This window comes from Rhinolophus hipposideros (assembly GCF_964194185.1).
Source record: "Rhinolophus hipposideros genome assembly, chromosome: 23".
Taxonomy (NCBI): Eukaryota; Metazoa; Chordata; class Mammalia; order Chiroptera; family Rhinolophidae; genus Rhinolophus; species Rhinolophus hipposideros.
The window spans coordinates 24264756-24285116 of record NC_138069.1 but is presented as its reverse complement, the minus strand read 5'-3'; the positions used below and the strand labels follow the sequence as shown (position 1 = coordinate 24285116).

General features: G+C 49.7%; 2 protein-coding genes across 7 annotated transcripts in view; one reads left to right on the top strand and one right to left on the bottom strand.

Moving 5' to 3' along the window:
* LOC308491562 (ras GTPase-activating protein-binding protein 1) overlaps nt 1-20361 on the bottom strand; it is a 296580-nt gene that overhangs the window by 176320 nt on the left and 99899 nt on the right. The window lies entirely within an intron of this gene.
* Nucleotides 15740-20361, top strand: part of FAT2 (FAT atypical cadherin 2) — a 54739-nt gene continuing 50117 nt past the window's right edge. Inside the window, exon 1 of the mRNA XM_081035380.1 lies at nt 15740-19016. Coding sequence (XP_080891506.1) covers nt 15761-19016 — 3256 coding nt within the window. The 5' untranslated portion in view covers nt 15740-15760. The remainder of the gene's footprint in view (nt 19017-20361) is intronic.

Below are 20361 nucleotides of genomic sequence, written 5' to 3'. Positions count from 1 at the left end.
AGCCCAACCCAGTCACTGACAAGAGTCAGGAATGGAAGGGGCCCTAGAGATAACTGAATCAGACAGATGGAGATGCTGGGACCTCACCAGAGAAGGCTGCTGACTTGACTGGGGTCACACAGCAAGGGAGTGGGGAAGGCGGGACCCTGCTCAGATCTTTTCCCTGTGCTCTGCCTCTCTCTGCCTAGTCCAGTTCAGGACACGACCCTGTTTTCTATGTGGGTGGTCAGTCTTGGAGGCTAGTAAATCACCGCCACGTCCATTGGAGACAATTTGGGATCAACAACGAGCTTGATTTCTAAATTGTAAGCTGCCCCTCAGGGGACAAGGGACATACACCTCATCAATCAGACCCTACCCCCAACACCCACACACATGCACACACATACGTGTGTGCACACGCCATTCCATCCTTACTGCCCGCAAGTCAGCAGGTGCCCGTAATTGTACCACTGGACTGAGCCTCAGGAGTTCCCTGAAATCTGCCTTCAAGAATTCCCGGTCCCGTTTGACAGATGAAACCATAGATGTGAAACTGAAGTCAATAGCCAGTTTGTGCTGGTGTCCTGGCTCAGTGTGCCATGTCTGGGAGCCATTTCTGAGCATGGGATTGAAATGTCGGAAAGAGAACCTGATTTCCTGAGCTTCTTTCTGTACGTGCCGGTCACCAGGTGAGACCGTTCACATATACTTGCTCTTCTACTCTGCACAACTGACCAGAAGGCCAGCTCTCACTATCCCCTCGCTCTTCTTTTTGTTGTTGCTATTGTTTTCGGTGTGGAGACAACTAGAGACTCAGAAAAGCTAAGTCACTTCCTTTCAGTAACACAGCTTTTGTCCTCTCGACAGACAGTTCAATAGACCCGGAGTAAACACTTACAATGTGGCAGGCCCCCACAGATTCACAGTTGGTGAGGCAGGCCCAGAAGTGGATGGTTTAAGACCTGGAGGTAGGTAGTAATATAGAGACAAACTCAGGCTGGCATGGAGGCCCCGAGAAGCAAGTTAACCCAGTTATAGAATCAATAAAGGCTTCTTGGAGGAGCTGGCGCTGACCATTACTTTTGAAAGCTGAATAAGGCTTAAAGAAGGAAAGAGAAGTGGAAAGAGAAGTGGAAAGGGTGGTCCAGAAAGAGAAAGTAGTGTGTGCAAAGGCACAGCGATTCAAAGGTGCCCGCAGGAAACTACCAGCGGGGCAGGGCCAGGTCAGTGACGCCTTGTGTACCAGGCCAAGGAGTTTGGCTTTTTAAAAAAATGTAATTTACACATAATTTTTTTATTAATGGGAAATTACACAAATACACAAATGTAAGCAGACTAGTATTTTAAAAACCTATTCACCCCATTTCAACAATTTTGTTTCCTCTATACCACCACCAGTTCTTGCCTCCCCAGGTTATTTTGAAGCAAATCCCAGATATATAAGTGCTTCTGGAAATACTTCTATGCATAGAGTTAAAACATAAGAACTTCAGAAAGTCCTCATAGGAGCATGGCTTCTATTTTGTAAATACTGGAGGACAGTGTTGAAAGAGTTGAAGTCAGGCTGCCTTGCTAGGTGTCTGAGGCTGTGGGTGGAGCATGGATTTAAGGAGAGGGGTTCCAAGCAGAAGGTTAAGATGTGTTATTGTCTCCCCCTTGGCCAATCACAGAGCCTGACAGTCTACCATCACCCACTGATTGACAAATTACCTCCTAAAATCTCTCTCTTCTTGAAAGAGGTGATGCCTGAAGCATTTTCCAGTTTGGAGCCTGCAGAAGAGAGAAGGCCCTCCCTCCCTCACTTCCCTTCGAGTCTTTTTCCATTGCTGAGACTGGCGTGTCCCCTGTGAGGTGACAGTGAGGGGGCAGGGCAGCTGGGGGCAGGGAGCCCCGGCTGGAGAATCCTCCAGTTCTCCGTTCCCGTTCAGCTCCAGTGCCTACAGTAGTTGGCCTCGGAGCAGGCTGAGCAGGACTGTACATGCTCGCTGTGGGGTAACAGCAGCGTGTGTGTGCGTGTTGGCCCGTGTGTGCTCACATGTCCCAGGTCAGAGCTGCTGGCTGTCTGCCCCTGCAGCCTCCCCTTCCCTCTGGGGTCCTCCCAACAAATGCAAGGCTACGCGGCACCAAATGCATCAACTTACACATTGAGAAGTTCAGCCTTGGGAAGCAGCAGGGCTTAATATCCGTGCAGCAGGCAGCATGGCTGAGCACATGCGCTCTGGAGCCAGGGTGCTCGCGATCCAGTCCTGACTGCTGCTTCCTATCTCTGTGACCTTGGCACATCATTTCACCTCCCTGAGGGGTACAAGAGTGGATGACGCTCTCTCCTTCTCAGAGCCGCTGTGCGCTGACAGGTGGAAAGAGCTTAGCAGTCATCGCACATTAAGCGTTCACGAAACGTTAGCTACTTTTATAGATTTGAGGGCTCCTGAAATCTTGGGAGTTGACTCAGCGAATCACAGCATCTTGAAAAATTCAAATCCTAGAATCTCAAACTCTTGGAAGCCAACATTTAGAAGAAACCTGTCACATCCCTAGGATAACGCTCTACACTGTGCAAAAGTTCCTTGGACAATGTCTCTAACAAGTGGACAGCCTGATTGTTTTTCTTTTTATAAACATTCAAAAACAGAGTACATCAACTCAAGTTACAGCTTGATGAATTTTTACAAAGTGCACACAAACGGTGGCTAACCAGCAATGAGAGCAAAAGGCAGATGTCACCGACCCCTCCGCCCCCACGAGCCCTCCTGATACCCCCTTACCAGTCACTACCCCCAGCCCAAGTGTAGCGATTACCCAGCCAGCCAGGCTGTTCTCCAATCCTTTCTTGTGGGATGTGTACCATCATTAGGAGAACTCTAATTATTAGAGAGTCTCAGTGAGTTCATTTGGAAGTAGCTAAATTAAACTTAACCTTTAAATTGTTTTGTTTTCACTGTCAGATTTCCACGGCAGCCTAGTTGAGAGCTGAGCTTCCCAAATGCCTAGGGCTGTTATTAAAAAAATACAGATTTCTCAGCTCCATCCTAGGTCTACAAAACTAGAATGTGGGGGAATCTGCATTTCTACAAGCTCCAAGGGAACTCCCGGTGAGGTCCAGTTGGGTTTGGGAACCATTGGACGAGGGCTTCAGAGCTCAGACTCAACTCAGATAGACCATTTGCTCCAATCCGTGCTCCACACTTACAGGCCATTGACCTGCGACAAGGCCTTAGGACTTTCTGACCCTCAGTTTTTTTTCATGTGTAAAACGGGATGAAATGATACTACTTCCTTGGGTCCATCCACAGGGAATGTGCTCACTAAGCAATCGGTGCTATAACCAGCATGGCTATTCCTGAGACCAACCCGTCTGTGCTGTAGCCAAGGAAGTATTGGATTTGGAATCTGAAGCCTTGTGTTTGAGTCCTGACTGGACCACTTGCTAGCAGTATGACCTTGGATAACTCTTTTGACCTACATCCCCCCAGGCCTCAACTGTCCCATCTATAAGATAGAAATACTCCTCTCTCCCTTCATAGGGTCTTTGAGAGGAACGAACAAGAAAATGGGCCAGAAAACTTCTCTGAGGACAGAAAAATGCTGCATGAACTAAACCCCAATGAACTGGAACTCAGCTAAACCTGGGAACCCAGAGGAAAGTGGGCTCCCCATTGTGCTTGCGGTCCTGCGGAGGGCGGGGCCGGTGGGGGTGGGGAAAGGGAACTGCTGAGGCTTTGGTTTTCCACAGCCCTGGTGTGTGCCCTGGCATGCCTCCCACGCTTCTTGGGTTTTGAGAACTGTCTCCTTCCTGGTTCCTGGGGCAGGAAGACTCCAAGATCCCATAGCTATGAAATCCTGCTCAATTTGCCAGTCAGAACGCTTTTATTATTTAAATGTCTTCCCTCGTTATTACAAGTCTTCTTTGAAGTCCTAGACTAGCATTTTTAGGAAACTTTTTCATAAAGAATAATGTGCATACAGAAAAGTGCACAAATCCTAAGTGTACAGCTCAATAAACTTTCCAAAAACTAACCAGCTGCCAGATAAAGAAACAGAACATGACCACCATTCCATAAACCTCTTGTGTGCCCTCCCTTCTGGTCACTACGACCCCCTGCCCCACCAAGGGTAACTTCATTCTAACCCAATCCATAGATGAGTTTTGCCTGTTTTTAAACTTTATATATTTGGAGTAACACCGTCTGTATTCTTTTGTATATGGCGGCTTTCACCCCACTTTATGCGAGTGGGAGTCACCTGTGTTGTTGGCCTAGAACAATAGTTCATTTTCTTTGCTGTATAGTATTCCACCACATGACCATACCACAATTTACTTATGCATTCTGCTCTCGATGGACATTGCGGTTATTTTCAATGTGGGGCTATTATAAAGAGTGCTGCTCTGAACATTCCCACGTGGATCTTTTGGTGACACATGCGCACACTTCTGTTGTGTGTGGAATTGGAGTGGAATTGCTGGTCACGAGGTATATGTAGACGGAACACTTTTCGTTTTTTCAGGTTCAGTTCTATTCATTGCAAGCAGAACATGGTTCATGGGGCTGAGTCTCTCTGTGGAAGATGGACAGACCTGTCCGCTGGAAGATAAATAGTTGCCTGTGGGGTTTGAGATGCTGATGAGCAGAGAGATTTGCGGACTCAGAGACTTCCAGCCGAGAGTCAGGTGCAGGTATCAGATCTGTTGCTTTCCCTCTTCTGTCTGCTTTTCTGTTTGACTCCAGAGAGAACCTTGGTTTGCCTAATGGCCAAGCACTCCCCCAAGAGTGATCAGTGGGCCACCTACAGGGGAAAATGTGCAGTCTGAACCTTACAGCAGGCCTGGTAAATCATACATCAGACTTCTTGAGAATGAGGCTGTGATTTTTAACACGCTGACATTTGAGAATCACTTCTCTAGCCTAAAAACATGAAGATTGTGGTGTTCCTAATTTCCCCACCCCCTCTTCACTGGGGCCTCAGAGAGGGCCACATGTGGAATATCAACTTGGAAAGGAGGCATGGCAGAACATAAGAACCTAAAGAAAGAGATCACCTTTTTCACTAGTCACACCAAAAGCACCCTGGAACTTGTTAAACGTCTATTCCTGAGCCCCACCCCTGAGGATTTTGATTCAGTGGCTCTGGGGTGGGGCTGGGAATATGTATTTTTAACCCCCAACCCCTTAGGGAATTCCCAATGGTGGGAACCACTGGTTTAAGTCAATGACCAGCCCTGTCGGTAAGAACACAGCGTGGCTGAGTTCTGTCTGCCAATGGCAGGGTGGGGCAGAGTTACAATGGGTAAGAGGAATCCGTGTGGACAGAGCCCAGGGGGCTTAAATGTGGAACTCAGGGGCTTGGCCTGGAGCCCATCAGAGGCCCGTCTGCATCTCATTAGTGTGTACTTTGATGCTCCCAAATCGTCCCTAACCCCTCTCTTGCCTCTGGCCCTCAGTCAGGTTCGGCCTGCAAAGCTGCGAGACTGGGGGCCTTAGAGACTGGGGGCCTCAGACAGCGGAACTGCCTGTCTTGCCCCTCGGTTAGAAGCCGCTCCCCACCTGCCCAGGCCTGCCCACCTGCTGGCTTTGTGTCCTAAACTGTTCTGCTCAGAGGGGACTGGCCTTGGACACAGACAGACAGTATAGTAGGGCTGGGCCAGGCCAGGGGGAGTGCGATCAGGAGGGACGACCACAGATGAAGCTTTTGCTGACAATCTGTGCTTGCTGGCATGAGAGGTCCAGTGACTGCACGGTCCTGGTGTGCGGGAGGGATCACATACCCCTCCCCACCTCCCAAGTGCTCTTTCTAACCCGAGGGCACGGGGAGGCAGGCCAGGGAACTGTTAGAAACACAGGTGATCTGAGTTTTAATCCTGGCTTGGCCACATACCCTGTCTCCCCGAAAATAAGACCTAGCCAGACAATCGGTTCTAAGGCGTCTTTTGGAGCAAAAATTAATATAAGACACGGTCTAATATTATGTTAGATAAGACCCGGTCTTATAGTAAAATAAGACCGGGTCTTATGTTAATTTCTGCTGCAAAAGACGCATTAGAACTGATTGTCCGGCTAAGTTTTATTTTCAGGGAAACACGGCACTAGCTGTGTGAATTTGGATGTTAGGTAACCTCTCTGAGTCTCATTTATCCCATCTGCAAAACGAGGATAATTACAGGGCTGCTGTAAGCTAGCTTAAGAGTGATGATGCATGCCAAGGGCTTCCCAGAGGGCCTGGCACATAGTAACTGCTCAGTAAACCTCACCCGTGACCAGCGCCTGTGTCTCTGGAAGCACTTCATAGCCCCCACACCTGGCCACCTGCAGGGCGTCGTTTGACAATAGCTCAGTGGAGGGTTACTCAGTAAGGCAGGAGAGCAGGGACTAGTCCCAATTCCCAGATGGACAAGTGGAGGCCCCATGAAAAGAGGAGGCTGCCCGGGGGGGCCTCCAGCTGGATCTGCTGCTGGGGGATTGATGGCACCAAAGCAGTAGGACCTCCACTCCCTGAGTCACCTTCCTCACAGAGGCTGCTTCACGAGGGCTCACGTGCCACGCCCTGTGCTGTTCCACACGCTTCATCTTTACTCATCCTCACAGCAGCCTCGTGATTATCTTTCTCAGGTTGTACATGAAAAGACCGAGGCTCAGTCAGGGTCAGTGATTTGTTCAAGGTCCGAGCGCCAGCCATGGGCCGAGGCAGGACTCAAACGCAGGCCGTCTTCCTCAGAGCCTGAGCAGGTGGCTGCCAGGGGATGTGCCCCTGATCAGAGCGTCCCCAGCCCCTGGGGGGCCTGAATTAGAGGCAGAGCTGGCTAGGAGTGGCCACAGGTGGCTGATGGTCTCATGCTGGTTTTGATACCAGCAGCTGCTCAGAGCCAGCTACGTGGAACAGAGTTCCCCTCACTGGTGGCCACAGGGCCTGCTAGCTCCTGGGAAGGCAGTGCATCGTATTCTGGATAGAGAGGCCTCATTTTACAAATCACAGAAGATGGGGCCCAGAGCAGTCACCCCAACACGTCAGGGGCAGAATAAAAGAGATCGGGAACCCCATGTTGTGGTGGGGTGTCCAAACATTCTCTACCTCGTGTTTTCACTGCCCGCACTCTTCTGCCCACCTCACAGCCACCCTCCAACTTTTCAAACTCGGAATGAAATCGTATCTGTCACCTCTCTGTACCCACGATGGAAAAAAAAGGTAACAGGGGTAGAAGTTATTCTTATTTTAATGCTGCTCAAGTTGTGGCTTGAGCTTTGCCACAAATAGGTGAGAGAAAGAATGTCACAAAGACCCACAGGTGTGTGTGTGTGTGTGTGTGTGTGTGTGTGTCACTTGTACAAAGGGGCTCCTGCAAGGGGCTCGTGAAGCATGGGCAGGGGTTAGTACTTACACAGAGAATAATTCCCTCATTCCACACATACTTTTGAACACCTACTGTAATAGTAATAACATTACTATAATTATTATAATAGTAATAGTAGTAACTAATAATAGTAATAACGTTAACTACTTTCTGTGTGCTTAGCACTCTGCTTTCCATGCATAAGCTCATTAAACCCTCCAGTGAGGTAAGCATTGTTAGCCCCATTTCACAAATGGGGAAACTGAGGCTCGGATCGAGGAAGTCAGGCCCCTAGACAAAAGCAGAGGCAGAACTGAGGGCAGGTCACCCCAAGCCTGGCTCCTTTCCCCCTGGACTCTTCTCCTGGCTAATGAGTAGGAGGCCCATGCCTTTGTGGGTGACTGACAAGTCTCCAGGTTGGGAGATGAGCTGGGTAGGGGGTAGCCATTTGGCCAGTGCAAAGCACCCGGGACGAGGAGCCTGGGTTCTGATGCTGGTTGTGCACTGATTCTAGTTGTGCACTGTCACTTAAGACAGAGCACGGTGTGACTTCCCTTCTCTGGGCAAGGGAAGTTTTAGTAGTTTTCCCATGTTTACAAAACAGAGACAGAGTCCTAGTACTTTCCAGCTGTGTCCACAGGAGGCGTGGGAATCTCACAGAGATACCTCAGAAGGCGAAGGCAGCCATGAATGGGAAATGGCTCCGGCGCCCCAGTCACGGCTCTCACAGCAGCTCTGTTTCAATCCATTTGACATAATAATAATGATGGCTGTAAAATAACAACTGGCATTTATTTAGTGGTTGTTAGGTGCCAGGAACGGTGTTAAACGTTTAATACAATCCAGCTAGTCGAAACTTCAGAACGATGATCTGAGGTTCCGTTAGTATCTCTCTTTTAAACATAAGAAAAAAGAGAGGCTCAGAGTTTAAGTTAGATGTCCAAGGTCACTCAGATTGGAACTTGACGCCTATATGTCTGAAAACCTTTGCAAACGATTTCATTGGCTCAGGGAGCTGCAAGAAGCACAGAATAGCAAGCACCCCACCAGACAAGGCCCCTGCAGCCGGGACCTTCCGGCCTCTGCAATTTGTTCTTGTCTCTGAAGAAGCTTTCCAGTCCTCTGGGGGAGTCTATCTTGTGACTTCAAAACACAGCCCTCCTCTCCAGAGAGCCACCCCCAAACCCAGACCTTCAGTAGGACAGCCCTTCTCCCTTCTTCCCATGCCTGCTTCCGCCTTGTCCCTTCCAGGCCAGAGGATTTTTATTCTGGGATGCTACTTGAATCTACCACCTACTAGGTGGGTGAACCTGGGAAGAGCCTTCAAATGATCTGAGCCTCAGTTTCTCATTTATAAAATGAGAGTGATTATAAGTGCCATAATAAGGTTGGTTGGTGCAAACAGATGAGGTGGGTGCAATAACTGACTTGTCCTGAGTGTGTTCCGGTGCTGGATAATTGCCCCGCGCTGACTCTTGCAGCCTTCTCTGTAACTCCATGAGATAGGTGCTATTATCATTTCCCTTTTCTGGGACCAGAGAAGTTAAATAACTGCCCAACGTCACACAGTTGGCGAGTGGTAGAGCTGGGGTCTCTCTGAAACAAGGTCTATCTGACTCCAAAGCCCACTTTCTTACTATTAATTCTACCCAGTACTGTGCCTCCTACCCAAAGACCTAGTGAAATCATGCATGAAGATGTTTTTTGAAGACTCATAGATTACCATACGGATATAAGACAGTGTAATTTTTGTCATAAAATTTAATAATCAGAATACTGATAAAGAAGGAGACCCCAGTCCCAGTTCCTTTTCACCCATATTCTAGATAAGGACTTCCTTTTCAGTCGTTTCTCTTCCCTCTAATTCTAGGCTTCCCTTGCTGAGATGGCCTCTCAGTCTGCTGGAGGTTTGGCTACCACTTACCAAGACATTATTGGTTCTAATAAGGTGTTATTCTGCGTCTTTCCTCCCTGTGCTTTCACCTATCATATTATCTGTCTTCCCTGCAGCCCTGGGAAGTAGGTAGGAGTAGCTATTATTATTTCCATTTTACAGATAGGTAAATTGAGGCTCAGAAGAGGTTCTGTGGACTTCCCAAGGTCACACAACCCAACAAGGGCTCAAGCCACTGGCCTTTTTCCTGCTCATATCCAGCTCTTTGACTTGATTTTTCACATGACAATCCAGTCGTGGGCATCTACAAACCAGCAAATGACTCTAGTGTTCATCCAAGTTTCTTGGAAGTAAATCAAGCTTCCTTTCCCATAGTGAATTCCAGTTGGCCTCAACTGATAGAGCTGGTGTTCAAGCCCAGTCCACACCAGAGTGGGAGACTTCATTGGGAAACCCCCCCTTTTGATCTGATGTCAGAGTTCTCTTCCCAGAATGTAGTTCTGTTCTGGTCCTGCTTCTTCTCAAAAACCTTCCATGGCTCCCTACTTCTGAGGGGAAAAAGGATTTCAGTAGCTAAAGATCTCCTCTCTAGCAGGTACCTGGAATGTCACCTGTCTTTCACTTATAATTTTAATTCTGATTCAAAGGCAATTTCTCCTAATCCCACCCCCTCCCCACCTTTAAGATTTCGTGACGAACATACTATGAGAGCCATAGAGCCAGCCCTGACACTGCATGCCTGAGGCAGACGCAGTGCTGGGGAGGGGAGTGGGCTCAGAAAATACATACTGAGCTACCTAAATCCATGGTAATCTTACATTTAGATTTGGGGGGGACGGTGGGGGTCGTGTGGACTTTCTCCAACCCAGAGGAATGAATCCAGTGGCTCTTTCTTTCATGAACATCTCTCCAAACTTTAGAAAACATCTTACTGCCTTTCGCCACAACCTAGGAAATGCAGAGCACCCAGGTTCAGAGAACCTGGCTGTCTGTTTTCGCTTCAGCCACCACCTTCCTGGGTGGCCTTGGGTGTGCCATGCAAATCTCAGTTTCCCTTATCTTAGACATGGGAGTAAAAAGGCAGATGTGTTTCCTAGGAGTGCTATGTGTGCTATTAATTAATGTCTGTGTCATGCCTAAGAAAAGGGAAGGTGCTGAGCCCTAAGGGAGAATGTCATCACTGACCCATGCCTGGTACTTCTGGAGTGGTGGGGAGGAATGTCAGAAACAAAGCCTGACGTTTTGAACAAATCTGCTAGGAGCTTCTTTAGTGAAAGTGATTTGGCTCTGGGTTCCTCCAACTCCCTGTGGGTCCCCACGGAAGGGGCAGAATTAGTCAGAGTTGTAGATTCTTAGAACTAAAATGTGTGCATCGCTGCACAGGGCCCATTACAGACACAGGTCACTGAGCATTAGAAACATAGCATATCCAACCACATGTCTTAGAACGTTTTATGACAGGACCCAGGAACAGTTCTGCTGTTGGAACAGCAGAACCCCAGCTTGTCAGATCTGGAGGGGCTCTTAGAGGTCACCTGGTCCAGCGTTTTAAACCTGTGCTTCCCGGGTGCTCCCCAGGGGCATGAGGGACAAGGCAGGGCCGTAGGCCTCCACCAGCTCTCATAGTGCAGCTCGGCTTCTGTCTCTTTATAGACTGTGCTTCCGGGCACGGTTTCATTAGGAACACAGAGATTCTGCCCCTGAAAGCAACAGAGGGGCTTGAAATCACTGATGCTTCCCAGCTCCCTCGCCGACACCCACAGGTCATTACAGATGAGGAAAGAGGTCCACAGGGGTTGGGTGCTCACTTGACCAAGGCCAGATAGGGAAGAGTGACTTTGGATCCAGGTCTCCCAAGAGCCAGGTCAGCTGATCACACTGACCAATGAACAGGCATCGATCGGCGAGTGTGCAACCCTGCTCCCCAGCCAGAGGAAACCCTTCAGTGCTTTTGAGGGCGCACTTAGGGTCTCATAGAGACCACAGGCCTGCACCGGCCATAGACCCATACCTGCGGGAGTTGGAAGGGACTTTCGAGCTCTTCTGGTCTCCCTCAAGTCTCCCTAAAGCAAATATCCCCCTAGAGCGGCACATCCTTCCAAGTGGCCATCTAGACTCTGCTTGGATGCCCCCAGTGACGGGGAGCTCTCTCCATATTCTGAGATGACTCATTCCAGGATCACACTTGAGATCGATCACTAACCAAGAAAATGAGCACAGATCTCAGAGCACTGCTCCTCCCAGCTGTACTCAGACTTTTATCAAGGACTTGGATAAAGGCATGATGTTACAACCACCATGTTTCTGAATGTCAGAATCAAGATTCTGAGAAGCCGGAACAGTGAGCTGAAACACAGGGTGACACGAATCACAGTCTCGTTAAAGTCGGACGGTATTTAGTTGCAGAAAATCAGCCTGCACAAGAACAGATTGGGGGTGACATCAGAATATATCTGAGAGTTCTCGTTACCCAGAAAACTCAACAGTCAATAGTAGGAGCCAGCTGCTAAAAAGTTTTAGGACTTGGTAATATTTGTTGAAAACTGTCACATACTATGTTCAGCATTTAGGTACATTAACTAATTTCATTCTCCAAAAGGCTTTATGACGTAGGGAAACAGGATCAGAGAAGGTAAGCCATTTGCCCATGGTCACCCAGCCAGGACCTGTGTGCTGTGAACCACCCCATCGATGCAACGGGGCTGAGAGTTACGAGGAGGCGGAGTTTGAGTCACGCATGTATCCTAAAAAGGCCCATTCATGAACCCCCACACCTGTCCTTGCTCACACATGGGCAGACGCAAGCCCACAGCTACCAGTTTGTTTACTTACATCATCGCCATTCTGTCAAGCAGGCACACACAACTAATGTGCCCACACAATTATTCTAAAATGCCTCCTAAGTCTGGATGTGTGCTCTCTTGCAAACGTGCACATTCACCCACATGCAGATCTCTCTCTGGGCCTGGGGAGCCAAAAGTGTGAGGCCCCACCCCAGACAAGTGCCTGCTCGCAGATTCCCAGAACAGCCTGTGGCTGGGCCAGCAAGCTTAGACTCGACCAGCAACCAGCGGCTTCCTGCTGCACAGGGGCACAGGCTGGGCCTTCTCCAGAGGGTTCAAGGGACCCCACCCTCACCCCGACCTCAGGCTTTGAGTCTGCCTTGCCTTTGAAAACTAATAATAACTAATATTTACTGAGTGTTTTTCTATGGGTCCGTCACTGTGCTGTGTCTTCATAAAATCCCACGATACCAGTACTTAATAGCCCCATCTTACAGGTGAGAAAACTAAGGTCCGGAGATGTGGGGTAACTTAGCCAAGGTGATAAAGTTAGCAAGCGGCAGAGCTGGGACTTGAACCCAAACAGTCAGATTCATAAGTGACCATAGCTTCTCTTTCTGGCAGCATGGTGGGGAGGAAAGCACCTGGCTCTCGTTCTCACCATGTGACCTTAGGCAAGTCCCTTTCTTTCTTTAAGACTATTTTCCAGCTTCAAAAATTAAGGGATGATGACTAAAGTTTCTTTCAGCTTTCACTCTGTCACTGTCTTTCCTAAGTCCGGATACTTCCGTTTTTCAACTGGTATTTACGTGCCCGGCACTGATCTAGGCACTGGGAATTCATTCATGAATGAGATACACAAAGCTCCTGTCTTCGTGGAGCCCCATGTCTAGTGCAGGAGACAGTCATTAAACAAATAAACAACATATTGTGTGGTGATAAGTGTCATGGAGAAAATGGGGTGATGTGATAAAGAAGGGTGTTAGGAAGGACGCTACATCAGCCTGGGGGTTAGGAAGTGACATTTGAGCTGAGAACTAGATAACAAGGAGGCAACCAGGTGAAAATCTTAAGCAGAGGGAAACAGCAAGTGCAAAAGCCCTGAGGCAGGTCCCAGTTTGTTGTGTTTGCAGAGGAGAAAGGACCTATGTGGCTGCACTTGGCGACCAATGGGGAGAGTGCTGGGAGGTATCATTGGAGAAGCCGGCAGGGCCCAGCAAGTGTGGGCCCTTCCAGGGCATGGTAAGCAGTTTGGACTTTAATCCAAATGCTATGGGAGCCACTGGAAAAATTTAAGCAGGAAAGTGATACAAATTGATGTATATTTTCACAAGATGTTTCAAAATAGTGGTCCTTGGTGGTGCAGGCCGGAAGGGTGGCTCAGGGAGCCCAACGTGCCTCTGCACCCTGCAAACCTGTTCACTTGCCCAGACCTGGTGCCAGGAAATAAATGTCCGGACACAGGTCCTTCCCTCAGCAAACAGTCACCAGGTCTTCAGGTCCTACAGCTTGAGCACCAACCTCCCACCCAAGGGTGCATTCTCTTCCATCTTCTCCCCCTCCAGGGAGACCCCACCCCTGCTCTCTTCCCTAAAGTTCATTGTAACAGCTCCCGCTCTGCAAGCTGCCTGTGCAGCTGCTAAGCAGTGTGTCTTGTTGGGGCCTGCCTGACACCTGTGCTGACCTGGTGAACAGGAAGCTTTCCACAAAGCTGGGCAGCTAGCGCTGGGAGGCGGCGTGCACCCTCTGCTTGCTGGGCTGTGTGCAGAGTGAGTGGACCTGGGACTGGGGTAAGGACTCATTTCCCTCCTATTTCAACTTCAAGAAACAATACCATCCTGGGGGGAGGGGTTGGGATCCAAATGACTTGGGGATCCCCTCCTGCTTGCAGGGACACAGTGAGCATGGCTTTTGCCTCAGGCTGGCTCCACTAAGGGGTAGTAGTAAGTAGGGGGTGAGAGTAGGGGGGCAGGAGAGGGGGAACAGATGATGTCTCTTTCTGTCACTGGCTTTAGGACAGTGTAGAATCTGCCTCCATCCTGGCCTCTCTCTTCCGAGGTGCCTGGGCTTAGGGCACCACCCACAGGATCTCAAGCTGGGGATGGTGGTAGGGAGGCCAGAAGGATGGGGCACATTCCAATTCTGTCCTGTCACAGGCTTTCAGATTCCACGCTAGGCAGCCTTTTCCATTCTTGCCTCCATCCTGCCTCCCATGTCGGGAAGCTACCTGCACGACCTTAAAGAACCTGCATTCAGTTCCCTCAGGACTCTGGAAAGACAGGACCCAGGCCTCTTTTCCCCACCCCCACCCCAAACCTTGCTCTGGAAGTTTAACTCTTCCTTGCCTTTGAAGAGCAAGGCAACTGGAAAAACAAGTCATGCCTGTTTCATCCAGGAATGCTTGGCACATCTGGCTGGCAGCCACCAGCTCCTTGGAGCTGACTCCCATGAGCAGGCCAGGCACCCTTCTCAGAGGCCCGGTTTGGCAATCAACTCTACCCTCCTCCCTGCCTCATCCGTCCTTGGCCCTGATGAGTCTCTCATTTTGACCCAGGCTGGTGGCCAGCAACAAGTCCTGTGGGACCCTGTGGGAAACAGCAAGGGAGTGAATGAGGACTGCAGCAGGCCTGAGAGGGTGAAGCATTGGGTTAGTTCAGCAATTCCCAGGGACTAGGTCTCACCTGGCCACCTACCAGGTGGCTTGGGGCAAGACCCTTCCTCCTCTGGGGCTCTATTTCCTTAACTGTGCATGAGGAGCAGAGTCAGAACTCCCTCATCTCTAACGTCCATGTCAGCCCTGACTTTCCAGGAGTTGGAGTTTTCTATGTTTGGGTTACAAGGTGAGTCAGTCACGCCCTATTCAGAGGGACCTGTGGTGGGACAGGTGTAGGTAAGCCTGGGGTCGGGCAAGCAGCCCTGGCCTGTGACACAGCGGCTCCAGATCTAATTCTCGCTTTGCCTAGCTGCAAGGTCCTGGGCAGGTCCCTTCCCTGTATGAAATGTAGTTTCCTATTACTAATAATAGCTAATAGTAAGTTAAAACATACTATATACCAGGCACCCTGCGAGGTCATTTACCTTTGTTGCTTCACTTAATTTTCGCAACAATCCAATGAGGTCACATCCTTATTCCCATTCTATAGAAGAGGAGATCAAGGCTCACAGAGGTTAGATAACCTGCCCAGAAAGTCACCGAGCTAGCAAGTGGTGGAGCCAGCGCTGACAGCCAGGCAGCCTGATGCCAGGCCTGTGTCCTCGGTCCCTTGGCTTTTCTGCAGCCCCTGCACGTGCACTCAGCTCTCTTTGGCTGGAGCTCAGGCCTGATGGCCAGCCCTTGCAGGAAGTACTTAGATTGCAAAGCTTGGGTACCTGGTTGAAACTATGTTGCCACTGAAGGTTTTTGGGGAAAGCAGTGAAGTGGTCAGGACTGTGTTGTGTCTCTGCCAGGTACCCTGGGGAGAGCATTGAAACCAGTCAGTTATTCTTCAAACACAGGGTTTCTCATTAATGACATTTGGGGCTGATCATTCTTTATTGTGGGGAAAGTCCTGTGCATTGTAGGATGTTTAGTGGCAGCCCTGGCCTCTACCACTAAATGCCAATAGCAAACCCTCACAAGCTGGGATAGCCAAAAATATCTTCACACATGGCCAATGTCCCCTGAGGGGCAAAATCACCCCGGTTAGAAACTACAGCAATAGGAACCGTTTCCTTCCTAACTCGCACACTTTTCTGTTGTTCTTTTTTTTTGCTCAAGGTTTTGGGAGTTTTTCCACCATGATTATTGCCTCGTTGGGTTTTGTCGTTTTCTTGCTCCATTGTACAACCTGTGAGAAGCCCCTAGAAGAGATCCCCTCCTCCTCTGCCTGGCACTTCACACACCCCCTTTATAATGCAACCATCTATGAGAATTCTGCTCCCAAGACCTACGTGGAGAGCTCCGTGAAAATGGGCATGTACCTTGCCGAGCCCCAGTGGGCAGTGAGGTACCGGATCATCTCCGGAGACGTGGCCAATGTGTTTAAAACAGAGGAGTACGTGGTGGGCAACTTCTGCTTCCTGAGAATCAGGACAAAGAGCAGCAACACGGCCCTTCTGAACAGGGAGGTACAGGACAGCTACACCCTCATCGTACAAGCCACGGAGAAGACCTGGGAGTTGGAAGCTCTGACCCGCGTGGTGGTCCACATCCTGGACCAGAATGACCTGAAGCCCCTGTTCTCCCCGCCTTCCTACCGCGTCACCATCTCCGAGGACATGCCCCTCAAGAGCCCCATCTGCAAGGTGACCGCCACCGATGCCGATCTGGGCCAGAACGCTGAGTTCTATTACGCCTTCAACACAAGGTCGGAGATATTTGCCATCCACCCCACCAGCGGCGTGGTCACCTTGGCGGGGAAGCTCAACGTCACGTGGCGAGGAAAGTATGAACTCCAGGTTCTCGCTGTGGACCGCATGAGGAAAATCTCAGAGGGCAACGGATTTGGCAATTTGGCGGCACTCACCATCCACGTGGAGCCTGCCCTCAGGAAACCCCCGGCCATCACCTCGGTGGTGGTGGCCCCGCCAGACAGCACTGAGGGTGCCACCTATGCCACTGTAGTGGTAGAGGCACAGAGCTCAGGCGCTGAGGTGGACTCCCTGGACATTGTGGATGGTGACCCTGGAAAGTACTTCAAAGCCATTAAGTCTTACGCCCGGAGCAGGGAGTTCAGTTTGGTGTCCGTCAGAGACATTGACTGGCTAGAGCACCTTCACGGATTCAACCTCAGCCTGCAGGCCAGGAGTGGGAGCAGGCCTTTGTCTTCCCAGATCAGGGGCTTTCACCTCCCCCCTTCCCAACTGACTTCCCTCAAATTTGAAAAGGCCATTTACAGAGTGCAGCTTAGCGAATTCTCCCCTCCCGGCAGCCGCGTGGTGATGGTGAAAGTCACCCGAGCTCTCCCCAACCTCCAGTATGTTCTCAAGCCATCCTCAGAGAGTGCCGGGTTTCATCTGAATGCTCGCACGGGGCTCCTCACCACCACGAAGCTCCTGGACTGCCACGACCGAGCCCACTACCAGCTACATGTCCGAACCTCCCCGGGCCTGGCCTCCACCACCGTGGCCATCGACATCGTGGACGGAAACAACCATGCCCCCGTCTTCGACAGGCCTTCCTATGCTGGCACCTTTGATGAGAACATCCCCCCCGGCACCAGTGTGTTGACTGTCACCGCCACAGACTGGGATCATGGAGAGAATGGCCATGTCACCTATTCCATCACTCACCCTAAAACTGTGCCCTTTTCTATTGACCCTTACCTGGGGGTCATCTCCACCTCCAAACCCATGGACTATGAGCTAATGAACAGAATTTATGCCTTCCAGGTACGGGCTTCGGATTGGGGATCCCCGTTTCACCAGGAAAAGGAAGTGTCTGTTTCTCTTCGGCTCAGTAACTTGAATGACAACAAACCTGTGTTTGAGGAAGTCAACTGCACTGGGTCCATCCGTGAAGACTGGCCAGTAGGAAAATCCATAAAGACCATGTCAGCGATAGATGTGGATGAGCTTCAGAACCTAAAATACGAGTTTGTGTCAGGCAACGAACTAGACTATTTTCATCTAAATCCTTTCTCCGGAGTGATATCTCTCAAACGCTCTTTTAAGAATCATACTGCCCATTCACCCATCAATTATTCCCTGAAAATGACAGCCTCCGATGGGAAATACTATGCCTCGCCCACAACTTTGAATGTTACTGTCGTGAAGGATCCTCGTTTCGAAGTTCCTATAACATGTGATAAAACAGGAGTGCTGACACATTTCACAAGGACCATCCTCCACTCTGTCGGTCTTCGGAACCAGGACCCCAACGACGAGGACTTCCCGTCCCTAAGCGCGTATCAGATCAACCATCACACCCCCCACTTTGAGGACCACTTCCCGCAGTCCATCGACGTCCTCGAGCGTGTGCCTCTCAACACCTCCCTGGCCCGCCTGGCAGCCACGGACCCTGATCCTGGCTTTAACGGCAAACTGGTCTATGTGATCGCAGAGGGCAATGAAGAAGGCTGCTTTGACATCGAGTTGGAGACAGGGCTGCTCACCGTAGCTGCCCCCTTGGACTACGAAACTACCCGTTTCTACATCCTCAATATAACAGTGTATGACCTGGGCACGCCCCAGAAGTCCTCCTGGAAGCTTCTGACCGTGAACGTGAAAGACTGCAATGACAACGCACCCCGGTTTCCTCCTGGCGGGTACCAGATCACCGTCTCAGAGGACACAGAAGTTGGAGCCACAGTGGCAGCGCTGAAAGCCCATGATGCCGACTCGGATGACAACGGGAGAGTTCACTACACCTTGCTGAGCCCCACAGAGAAGTTCTCCCTCCGCCCTCTCACAGGGGAACTGCTTGTCACCGGACGCCTGGACCGGGAAGCAGAACCTCAGTACGTACTCAAGGTGGAGGCCAGGGACCAGCCTAGGCAGGGCCACCAGCTCTTCTCTGTCACTGACCTCACCATCACCTTGGAAGATGTGAATGACAACTCTCCCCAGTGCATCACAGAAGTCAGTAGCCTGAAGGTCCCAGAGGACATGCCCCCAGGAACCATCCTAACATTTCTGGATGCCTTTGACCCTGACCTGGGCCCAGCGGGAGAAGTTCGATATGTCCTCGTGGACGACGCCCACGAGACCTTCCAGGTGAACCCGATGACCGGCGCACTCAGTCTGGAGAAAGAGCTGGACTTTGAGAGGCAGGCTGGCTATAATCTGAGCTTTTGGGCCAGTGACGGTGGGAGGCCCCTGGCCCGCAGGACCCTCTGCCACGTGAAGGTGATAGTCCTGGATGTGAATGAGAATCTCCACCCTCCCAGCTTTGCCTCCTTTGTGCACCAAGGCCAGGTGCGTGAGAACAGCCCCCCAGGAACCCACGTGATGGTTGTGGCTGCCCACGATGACGACAGTGGCTTGGATGGGGAGCTCCAGTACTTCCTGCGGGCTGGCACCGGTCTTACAACTTTTAGCATCAACCAAGACACAGGTACTGGGAGTGGGGAAGGATGGGAGTGCCGGGTGCAGGCAGAGGATGGGCCTGAGGGAAACCAGGGACTGTTTTCCCTCAGGCTGCAGGCTGAAAAGAAAAGCAATAATGGGGACTCTCCTTCCTGTCCCTTTCATTTTACTTTTAATGTATTTTTATTGTACTGGGGATGTATGTACATATATACATAGGTGTACATTTAAGTCAAGTCACCATATCATTACACGCACACATACACACATACATACGCACATATAAACACATATTACCTATATTTGCTTGTAAAAGTAATGCATTGTGGTTATAAATTTTTTATATATAATTTAAGAATGAGTGTTCCTCTGTGACCCATCTTCCCAGATATAATATTTATTAACAATTTAGTCTATAATCTTCTAAATTTTTCTTCTTTGTATCTGGTTTTTGTATCTGTTTGTGTTATTATTATGAAAACATAATACAATAGACACTAATACTGAAACTTATGATTTTCACATAGCATAACTCCAGGATATCTCCTATGTCAGTACATATAAATCTTTGTCATTTTTTTAAGTGGCTACATTTTATTCTACATAAAGGCGTGACATCCTTGTTCATATTACTTTTACTCATATGCATGAGTCTCTATAGGAAAAATTATTAACAATGCAGTTTCTGGGTCAAAGGATAATGCATATTTTCAATGTGAAGAGATATTTCCAAATTGCCCTCCAAAAAGGTGCAACTGAATTATTTATTCCTTTCAAGCTTCATAGAAAATAAGTACAATTCAGCAAACACTCATTGAGTCCCCTTGACTTGTGAGGTCCTGAGATGGGCGCCCCGGGGGAGGTCCCAGGTGAATGAAGGCAGGTCACTGCCCTTAAAGAGTTTACAATCTGATGGGTGATTTATTTCCAGGGTAAAGGACAGGGTGATTGTGGTGGAAAGAGCATTAGATGGAGAGTCAATTCTAGACCCAGCTCTTCCGCCTACTTGCTACATGATCTTGGTCAAGTCCGGCTTTCTCTCAGGGCCTAAGTTTCCCCTGAAGGAATCAGGTTCCTTCAGCTCTGACAAGCTATGGCTGTGAGCACGGGCCTTGCCCTTTCATACGGGCCCTTCCAGCTGAGTGTGATCCAAGAGCAGCAGGGCACAAGCCTCTTCTGCTTACGGTGGCACCCTCGACCGCTACAACGGTGCTGGCCCACAGTAAGCAACTGGTGGAGTGAGTGCACTTAGGAACAAAGCTAAGTCTCTAAAATCGTGGAGATAATGGAGAGAGGAACAGCAAACTGTTCATCAAATCCCTAACCCTTAAATTGTATCTATAATACCTGAAGTTTGAAGGAACTAGTTTAAG